At 46.6% G+C, this 10,000-nt stretch overlaps 1 protein-coding gene and 4 non-coding genes across 5 annotated transcripts; 1 reads left to right on the forward strand and 4 right to left on the reverse strand.

Annotated features, from left to right (window-relative positions):
• The first annotated feature begins 405 nt into the window (after window positions 1-405).
• On the forward strand, window positions 406-478 carry trnaa-agc (transfer RNA alanine (anticodon AGC)). Its single transcript has one exon. It is a non-coding gene; the product is annotated as a tRNA-Ala (tRNA).
• Window positions 479-769: 291 nt separating this feature from the next.
• Window positions 770-841, reverse strand: trnaq-cug (transfer RNA glutamine (anticodon CUG)). Its single transcript has one exon. It is a non-coding gene; the product is annotated as a tRNA-Gln (tRNA).
• Window positions 842-1,238: 397 nt separating this feature from the next.
• Window positions 1,239-1,311, reverse strand: trnaf-gaa (transfer RNA phenylalanine (anticodon GAA)). Its single transcript has one exon. It is a non-coding gene; the product is annotated as a tRNA-Phe (tRNA).
• Window positions 1,312-1,409: 98 nt separating this feature from the next.
• trnai-aau (transfer RNA isoleucine (anticodon AAU)) lies at window positions 1,410-1,483 on the reverse strand. The gene has a single exon. It is a non-coding gene; the product is annotated as a tRNA-Ile (tRNA).
• A 2,388-nt stretch (window positions 1,484-3,871) lies between these two features.
• LOC130092346 (uncharacterized) lies at window positions 3,872-4,931 on the reverse strand. Its single transcript, XM_056260187.1, has 2 exons — window positions 4,475-4,931; window positions 3,872-4,384 (listed from the first exon to the last, which is right to left on the reverse strand). The coding sequence occupies exons 1-2, from the start codon at window positions 4,913-4,915 to the stop codon at window positions 3,875-3,877; spliced, it is 951 nt and encodes a 316-aa protein (XP_056116162.1). The 5' UTR covers window positions 4,916-4,931; the 3' UTR covers window positions 3,872-3,874.
• Between the last annotated feature and the right edge of the window lie 5,069 nt (window positions 4,932-10,000).

Genomic DNA, 10,000 nt, shown 5'->3' on the forward strand with positions numbered 1-10,000 from the left:
ATGGTGTTTTAAAAGGAGTTTTGAGCAGGACCTCTCTGGAACACAGGCCTCCACCACCCGGAACAAAACATGAACATTCCATGCACGCGCCACAGCAAACTTGAGCTGATGTAAACTCTCACATAACACCCGCTGTCTTCTTTGCACACGAGGCAACTGAGCAATCATACCCCTAGACCAACGAGCCAACACACACACATCCTTCCTGCTGCTGCCTGGCCGCAAACATTTCCGTTTGCAAGGCTTAAAGCACAAAGGTTTAATTAAATGTACAACTAAACGGTAGCCAGTGCAAAGTTGCCGACACAGAGGAAATACGGTCTCTTTGCTTTGTGGGCATTGGAAACCACGCTGCAGCACTTTCACACATGCTGTGGGATGGACACCTTCTCACCACATCGTCGAGGGGAATTAGCTCAAATGGTAGAGCGCTCGCTTAGCATGCGAGAGGTAGCGGGATCGATGCCCGCATTCTCCACGCGGTGTACTGCCCTTTTACGCTCACTTCAAAGGGATGTTCAGTTTCACCGCCACATCAGCAGTTGCGCATCAGCTCTGTTTTTTCCCGCCCTTCCGCAAAACAAGTTAAAAAGTTTCCACCGAGATTTGAACTTGGATCGCTGGATTCAAAGCCCAGAGTGCTAACCATTGCACCATGGAACCACCAGACGCTGGTCTCTGGTCGTCTGAGAGGCAGATAGCGATGAGGCTAGGTGGAATCAGAAAAGTTTTTTTCGGACGAGGTCCTGCGCACATTCCTGGCAAAAGCAGGTCCCACCGAGATTTGAACTCGGATCACTGGATTCAGAGTCCAGAGTGCTAACCATTACACCATGGAACCTTGGCGTGGGTAGCCTTTTCCCACCGAGCAGCAGAGGTGTTTAGTCATTCAGCCCAGAAGCGCGACAGCAAAGAGCACGTGAAGCTTTTTCTTTTTAAGCCCATGTTTCTCCGATCTCGACTGGCTTTTAGAGTGCCAGTTTCACCGCCACATCAGCAGTTGCGCATCAGCTCTGTTTTTTCCCGCCCTTCCGCAAAACAAGCTAAAATGGTTCCACCGAGATTTGAACTCGGATCGCTGGATTCAAAACCCAGAGTGCTAACCATTGCACCACCACACACTGGTCTCTGGCCGTCTGAGAGGCAGATAGTGATGAGGCTAGGTGGAATCAGGTTAACAGGAGATGACGTTTGCTCACTGGAGACCCTCGACCAAAAACACAGGAACCAGGTTGCTCTGCCGAAACCCGGGATCGAACCAGGGACCTTTAGATCTTCAGTCTAACGCTCTCCCAACTGAGCTATTTCGGCCAGGTCTACTGGCAAATGGTTTGTCCAGCAGGGATTTCTGGGAGACCGCCCGTCACTTTCGAGGTGAGCAGAGCTGAGGGTCCCAGAGAGCAAAAGTGTGGCCAGTACGGGGATCGAACCCACGACCTTGGCGTTATTAGCACCACGCTCTAACCAACTGAGCTAACCGGCCCCGCTCTGACTCCTTTTATCCCCAATTTCCCGGGAATATCCTAGTTGCCCTAGTCAGCTTGAAGAGATTAAAAGCAAAGCCTGAGAACGGGCTCGTCCGGGATTTGAAGGGAAATATATTTGAAGTTGTTGGGGGATACAATTTCACCCAGTAGAGCAGGCCAGTAATATGCACAATCACAGCCCGGAGCTAAAGTTCCGTTTCGGGTCTGTCAAACCGGAACTTGACCTACAAAAAACGCTAGTACATATGGGCGTATGCCAAATCGATTGACCTGATGCCTGATAGGTTACAAGTTACTGGTGCCCTCCTTATGAGAACAAAATCCACATTCGATCAAAGTCGGAAGCTATTGCAGATGCTCGATGGTGTTTTAAAAGGAGTTTTGAGCAGGACCTCTCTGGAACACAGGCCTCCACCACCCGGAACAAAACATGAACATTCCATGCACGCGCCACAGCAAACTTGAGCTGATGTAAACTCTCACATAACACCCGCTGTCTTCTTTGCACACGAGGCAACTGAGCAATCATACCCCTAGACCAACGAGCCAACACACACACATCCTTCCTGCTGCTGCCTGGCCGCAAACATTTCCGTTTGCAAGGCTGAAAGCACAAAGGTTTAATTAAATGTACAACTAAACGGTAGCCAGTGCAAAGTTGCCGACACAGAGGAAATACGGTCTCTTTGCTTTGTGGGCATTGGAAACCACGCTGCAGCACTTTCACACATGCTGTGGGATGGACACCTTCTCACCACATCGTCGAGGGGAATTAGCTCAAATGGTAGAGCGCTCGCTGCGCAAAAGCAGGGGTCCAATCTTTGCGCCCCGCACGCAAGCGAAAAGGACGCAGAAAACGCGAAAAAACGCACAAATTTGCCCTGCAACAATATTCGGGCTATATTCCTGTACGTTATGGAAGAGTTTTAGTTACATGTGAAACAAGTCACACTCCGCGGGCTGGGCTCGAACCCCTGTTCTGCACGACTAGTGTGTGATCAACTGCGCATGCGCCTTCATTTGGTTATCAATGTGACATATCATTATATTGATTGATATTAATTGTGTATATTATTTAAAAAAAAAAACATATTACATGTTTATGGTTTAATAAAACTAATACAAATGTTTATTCAAATATGTGTTTTTTTTGTGTGTGGGATTGATTGATGTGATTTATCTGATTTATTTTAGGACACTTCAAATGTTTTATACACACAAATGCACACAAATATCGAAATGTAATTTTTTTTATTAAAATGAATACACACAAATATTGAAATAAGTACACACACACGCATAAATATATGGACATACACACAATATATGTGTTATTTACAATGTATACTCTATGAAAGAGTGGGTGGGCCCATGTACAGTTTGCACATTCCAGTCCCAAGGCAATTAAAAGCAGCACAATGAATAATAGTGTGAACAGTATTTATTTACTAAAACTACAAGACATTAATGAACAAAAATAAACAACTAACAATGTAGAAATAGAATAGAACATTCTGTAATATAAATAAAACAAACAAGACATTACAGAAAGATTGAGAGAGAAAAAAGAACATAACTGTAATTACACATAGATATTTATTTACAGGTATTTACAAACAATCTTTTTTCTGTGTTGAAAGATTTTTTATTATGGAGGTGGCTGTCCAGGTTTTTTCTGCTGGCGCTGTTCTACCAGCCACTCCTCTAAAGATTTGCCACCAGAGACACTGGGGCAAAACGTGGCACTGCCGAAGCGGCTGTGGCCGAACTCCTTGGTTTTGGGCTTGCCACACTTAGAGCATTTGTTATATGCCACTTCACGGACATATTTCCTTTTGTGGGCTCCACTGGCCTCCTCTTCTGCCCTGCGTCGTCTGTTCCTCTGAGTGAAGCGGGACACAGACACCGGGGCAGTGGGAGCAGGAGCCTCTCGCACGTCAGGAAACACTGGAGTTGGAGCCAGGAGAGGAGCAGCTGAAGCGCCACCTGCACCAGCTGCCAGCAGCGTGGGCGCAGTGTTCAATAAAATGAACTGGGGTAGTGGCACAGGAACTGGGGGAGGAGTAGGAGCTGCTGGGGTAATTGGCCTCACAATTGCAGCACTGGCAGGTCGTCTGCCCGGCCGTAGCTTAGGAGCCTGTCCCGCTCTGTTAGGAGGAAGGACAAACTCGTGCCGGGCCCCTGATGTGGAGGGAGCCTCATCCAGCTTTTCCCGCGGAGCAGGAAGCTGTGAGCTGGCCACAGCGATGCGGTCTTCTGCAGCAAGGCCCTGGGTAAGGACAGTCACTTCCTGGGTGTTCTCCCTTCGATTAAACCTGCAATCAAAAAATGTATTCATAATAAATAACTGCTATCCCTTTCTTTCAAATGTCAATGTAAAACCATGCTTACCACTGAGTGAGAGTCCTCTGATTCAGCATAAACAGCTGAAGTGACGTGGCCTCCATCAGAGTTTGGCAGTTCAGCACCAGGTCTCGGATGTGGTGGTAATCCGTGAGCACCTTAGTCCAACGAGGAAGACGGACTCCATCCTTCTTAGTTGGGGACTTGTGAAGTGCACACAGTTTGATACACATGGCCTCAACTAAGCGACTGGTGCTGGGCCACTGAGCTGGCCCCCCAGGATGACCAATCAGGCACCTCTTCACACTGTCCACACCCGGTGTCACTCCTGTGTTTTTTGGAGCCTTGAAGCGTCCGTGGGTCAGTTTGGGCTGGTGTCTGGGCTGATAGTGGATCTTCCTCTTGTCCCCATCAGGAAGAGTAGTCCACAGACGGATGACCTCTGTGACCTGCTGCTCGTCCAGGTAGAGTGCCTGACGGAGGGACACCAGGTACTCAGCCAGATCCTGCACCTTATCCCAGCCTGCAACGCCATCGGGTCCAAGAACAGGAGCCTGCAGGAAAGTATTACAATAACAATACACAGCATGTTAAATGTCAGAGTGTAAAAGCAAATAGAAACTAATAATGAGAAGCTTACTTACAGGAGCCTGGTCTGCAACACTGGACCCAGTTGATGTTGCAGGAGCAGAGGCAGCACTTGGCTGGACAGAAGGCTGTGGAGGAGACTGCAGAGGAGGCTGAGCAGGGCGCAGAGGAGGAGACTGCAGAGGAGGCTGAGCAGGGTGCAGAGGAGGAGACTGCAGAGGAGGCTGGGCAGGGCGCTGCAGTCCTGTGGGTGGCTGTAGTGAGGATGGTCCTGGTGCAGAGGGACAGGGGTTGAAGGCCTGGGGGCCGCTGCTGTGGACTGGGACAGGCTCAATGGGGTCATAGAGGACTGGCACTGTGAGGTCCTCAGGTTCCTCCTCAACAAAGCCTTCGTCCTGCACCACCTCATCAGTCATCTGCTCCACCAGCCGATCCTCCTCTTCTGGGTTATCCATAACAGTCAGGGATTTCCCAGACTGACTGTACAGATACTCCATACCCAGCAGCTCCCCTGCAAAAGAACACACATACAAAGCACATTCACATTATTATAGCTATAGTGGCTATTTGTCCATAACAAACTGAAACAAAAAAAACAATCAAACTTTTCAAACTTTGATCGTTTGTAGGCTTGACGCAGTTTAACAGATCAAAAAATTAAAATAATAAACAAGAAGATAATAAGCATAAATGCAAAATAAAGCAAATTCACTTTAGCAAAAGAAAACAAAGAAATAAGGCTATTTCTGTCGTACAAACAGTCAAATTAAGCCTAAATTAAACAAAGTACAAATAACTCCAACAATAGTTGAATTATTTAAAATACAATATAAAAAATTTACACTCATACACCTGTATAATGTATAATCTTTTGTTTGAGTTAACATGAATAATTCTCACCTGTGTAAGCCCCTGGAGGCTGGTAGCGATCATCCAGGGACATCTTCAGCACTTTGCGGCTGAGCCGGTCCATTGCCTCCCTCTCAACGCTACTGTAGGTCCTCAGGTCAGTCTTTCCCCTCACTGCTTCATCCATCCGGTCCTGGTTCCAGCGCATCAGGCCTTCCAGGAGATAGGCCTGGAAATGCGCATCACTGGCACTGGTCCCTACAGGTCAAATAAAGTCAAATATATGTTATCTATGTATTCAGTACGGCAGAATAGGTTATAAAAGTTTAAAGTTTTTTGCAGGTTATAAAAGTTATAACCTACCTGGGATGAAGCGATTTAAATGGAGGTGGAAAGACTCCAAGGAGGTGGAGCCACGAGCACAGCGATAGCAGCTGAGCTCCACACCACCCTTCTTCAGTGTGTCTGTCTTCTGGTACAGAGGGAAGCCCTCTGGGTCCTGAATACAGGCGATGTGCCTCTGCTGGTCTATCCAGACCTGTTGGATTCGCTCGTGGTCCAGCAGTGGTACACCCAGAGTGTCCCTCCCCTTCTCACTGTCCATCTCATCAATGAGCGCCTTGATCCTCCAGGTGGTCTCCTCCACTCCTCTGGTCCGCTTGCGACAGTGCAGTGCCAACTCCTTCCTGGTGATCAGCTTATCCAGAGCCTTCTCTGAGACTGGACCAGCTCCTCTGGCCTGTAACTCCCCCTGTTTGGCCAACCGTAGAGCAGCGACATCATCTGGATCCAGCTCAAAGATGCACCTGGAAAGCCGAGCCATGAAGGTGCCGTAAAGCTGATGAGCCTCCGTGATGACACCTGCTGCAAAGCGCCGCATGAAGTGCCAAATATCTAGGCGCACTTGGAGCTCATCCCACTCTATGAACATGGCTCTGACCTGCGACTGTCTGTGTGCGTGTGGGCTGCAGCAGTCTCTGTCCACATACATGACGGCGGGTGGTGCCACTCCCGCCTCCCTGTACCTCTTCATGAGACCCACCGCCATGGGCCACAATCCATGCCCCTCTGCCGCTGTGAGGACTGACACCAACACCTGGCCGTGCTCATTGCCTACATTAGTGCACCAACCAGCAGTGTTGGCAGCAGCGCCGGCCAGTTTTTTGGTGACCTATGTAAAAAAAAAAAACAGTAGAATAAACAAATTTCAGAAAAATTTAAGATAATAACAATTATTATTACTCAAACTTGACTTTTTATACCTTTTTGGTGGAGTCCATCTTGAGGACAGAGCCAAAGACTGAGGTTATTTTGGCCTTGACCTCAGGTAGCCGCGAGAGGACGTCCCTGGCATACACAGACAACAGCCACTTGGGTTTGGGGATGGGTGGGAGGGGCGGGGGCGCAGAAAAGAGTGGAGGCTCAACGATCGAGGAGTCTGTGAAGGGCTCACAGACAGTGAGGTACTCCAGCGTCCGCTGTGACCACGCTGATGTGTGTTGCTCCTGCAGCTTTTTGTGAAGCTGTGTGACACTGTTGCCCCGGGTCCTCTCCCGCATCATTATGACTACACGGTAGTCACACGAGTACCTACAGACAGTCAAATAATTCTGTTCAGTGCCACATCTTATTATTTCAATGTTAATATCAGTAAATCAACGTATTTGATTTTATACAGTACAACAAATTACAGTGCATTGCTCTAAATATGAATGTGTTCTACCTGTATGTCAGAATGGCGGGGAATTTTCTGCGGTGTCCCATGTCGAGCTGTCCCAGGATGTCTTCAGACCAGGCTGGATACTTCTTCTTGCACCCTTTGCACTCCAGATACTCTGTGGCCATGTCATACCACCCGTCTATGTCCAGGACCTTGCGCACAGTGCGATAAAGGCCAGCAGCTGTCAGCTTGTGGTTATTGCAGGCTGGCTGGACACAGACAAGTGGAATGGACCACATCTTCAGCGGCATCCAGAGGAACAGAGGGCGGCAGAAGAAGATATCAGGAGAAGTAGGGGGCTGGGTGAAGACGGTCGGGGGCTGGGGAGGGTACCACCAGAAGTTGGGATGTGGCGTCAGCTCAGGCTTCCCTGTTTTTATGTTGGCCCTGAACAGAGTCTTCCTGATCCAGTCCTGCTGGAAAGATGGGAGTTGCTCTTTCCAGTGAACAGGAAGCTCTGCAGGCGACTGGGACACCTGGCCAGGGGTCCACAATGCTGGAGGAGCAGGATAAGGGGCAGGAGCAGGGGCAGTAGCACGAGCCGGGGCAGGAGCAGGGCCTCTCGAGCCTGCAGTGGCTGGAGCGTAAAAAAACACAACAAAATTATCTTATTGTTTTAGACTTTCACTGCATGACTTTCTCAGCTCTGCTGGACAGCTACTGCGATTACAAGGTTTACTGCAAAGCATGTATGATTAGTAGAGAGACGACATGATGATGAAAAGATGGAAGGAAGCAGTGAAAATCATCCTGTTTTTCATCCAAGCACCATTAGAAGAAATACAAGAAGAAAAAAAGATGGGATCAGCCAAGTGTGAAGCGAAGCAGACCAAACACTACAACAGCCACTTATTCCAAGGGGAGTGGGGGAAGTGTGAGATGACAAGAATGAGCTTTAGTCAGTGATTACGATAAAAAATGAAATCAAACCTTTTACATACACCTTTAAATTCTCTTTTTTCCTTTGAGGATGTTCACTCAAAGAGTGAATGTAGATTGACACCTGAGAAGTGCCATTCCTCTGTGTTGTGAAATAAAATAATATGATATGTCATTTAAAAAATACTGTTTTGTTTTATTTGTAATTGTTTGTAAAATATTGTTTAAGATTTACATACCTTGAGGAAGTTGTTCCTCAGCTTGCGAGGCTACAGTTGCCATCTCCACGTCATCTTCCTCCTCAAAAAAATCCGTAGCAGCAGAGTCTGTAAAATAACATAAAACACTAAGCACATGTCACCAACACACTTGTATGCGTTAAGTGATACTCACCACATGTAAAGAGCTGTCTCCGGGCTGCGGACTCAGACGCAGGAGGTACACGTGGTCCTGCAGCTGTTTAACACGTATTTTCGTTAGACATATATACTGCATAATATATACTGTAATGATTTTAAAGCTTGCAAATCACTTACAGGTTTTGGCTGGAGACAAAATCTTTTGTGCCAGCTGTGAAGCAGATAAATGCTTCCCCCGCGCCAACAGGGCCTTCACATTGGTCGCCAGCAGTGGCCTGTTCTGAGTGGCAGTAGGTCGAGGAGGAACAGACACAGTGGCAGTGGGCACAGCAGCAGTGAGGGCAGATGCAGCGGGCACAGTGGTGGTGGGCACGTGGGCTGGAGCCTGCCTCTTCAGCACGTATGCTTTGAAAAGGGCCATATTGGTGTTAGGCCTGGCCTTTGCCTTCTTCAGGTAGGTGATGAGAGCCTGGGCCTCCTTGCTTGGGTCCTCATACACCTCCTTCATTGACCTACCCTTAAAATCCCCAAACTCCACCATCAGACATCCAGAGTCTCCTGTCCTCTGGGCCTCCTGCAGCATGGCCTGTTTTTTCTGATACACCTCCACAGCCTCGCCTACCTCCCTGATCTGCGAGGTGTATCTGAGGAACAGGTGTTTGTTGGCCGACAGCGGGTTGTCCCTCTCCTCCTCCCCCAAAATGCTGCTGACCAGATAGCAGGCATACCCCAGTGAGTTCTCCAGCAGCCACAGAAACCTCTGACCCTGGTGTTTCCCAAACTGGATCTTGCAGTGAGCCAGAACCAGGAACTGGTCTGCAGGATTCCCTCCATTCTGCCTCACAAAGGCAGTGGCCTCAGCCAGGACCTCCTCCTTACACCTGGCCCTCCCTGCCAACACGATCTCCCTCCTATTGGCCTCCTCAGTTGGCCCCATTAGGAGTCGACCCTCAAGAGTTCTTCGTAAAACCGGGTATGCATACATAATCTGAAAGGACACAGGCATAAACAGAACGTTACATAGCTGTCATATTCCAACTGAAAGTATTTTACTACAGCATTTGTTTTTTATGTAATTAATTATTATAATATTATAATAATTAATGATTATTATTATTATGAGCATAAGCATTATTGTTTTTTTATACAACTGTGAATCACTTTGAATTGCCTTGTGTACAAATTGTAAATAGTGTGATGAACTTATTAATAAGAAAATAAATAACACTTCTTGGTACAATCTTGCTGGTATCATGCCATGCTTAAATCGTTTTGTTTTGTTTAGCTTTTGTGGCAGAGATTACTAAGAAACACCAAATATAACATAAAGGCATTTATTACAATTCATAATAATATGATCATCAAACAGATCTAAAACTTAAAATGGTATATCAAATCGTTTTGGTATTTCTTTTATAACATAGTTGAGAATCATTTGTTGAAACAAAAAAAAACTTGTCTTTAAATATGTATAACATAGTATTTAAAAAGATAACATAAATATGTATACTGGTGTATAACATAGTATAGTATAACATATATGAATTAAACTTTTTTTTTAAAGGTTTTAGTAAAAATGTTCTTGTGCTCAAAATAATGTAATGAATGACACAAAAAAAAAACTAAATTAACAACAACAACAACAAAATGGTTTAAGGAGGATATAGCTTAATTAGCGGTCGGCTAATTATCTTGACAGTAGTGACATGTTTTTTACTGTATATCATGGTAAAGTTGCAGGTTCACATGTACAGAAGAAAACATGTGCTATTACA

This window comes from Rhinichthys klamathensis, unplaced genomic scaffold (assembly GCF_029890125.1).
Source record: "Rhinichthys klamathensis goyatoka isolate OS25496 unplaced genomic scaffold, OSU_Roscu_1.1 h1tg000176l_1, whole genome shotgun sequence".
Taxonomy (NCBI): Eukaryota; Metazoa; Chordata; class Actinopteri; order Cypriniformes; family Leuciscidae; genus Rhinichthys; species Rhinichthys klamathensis.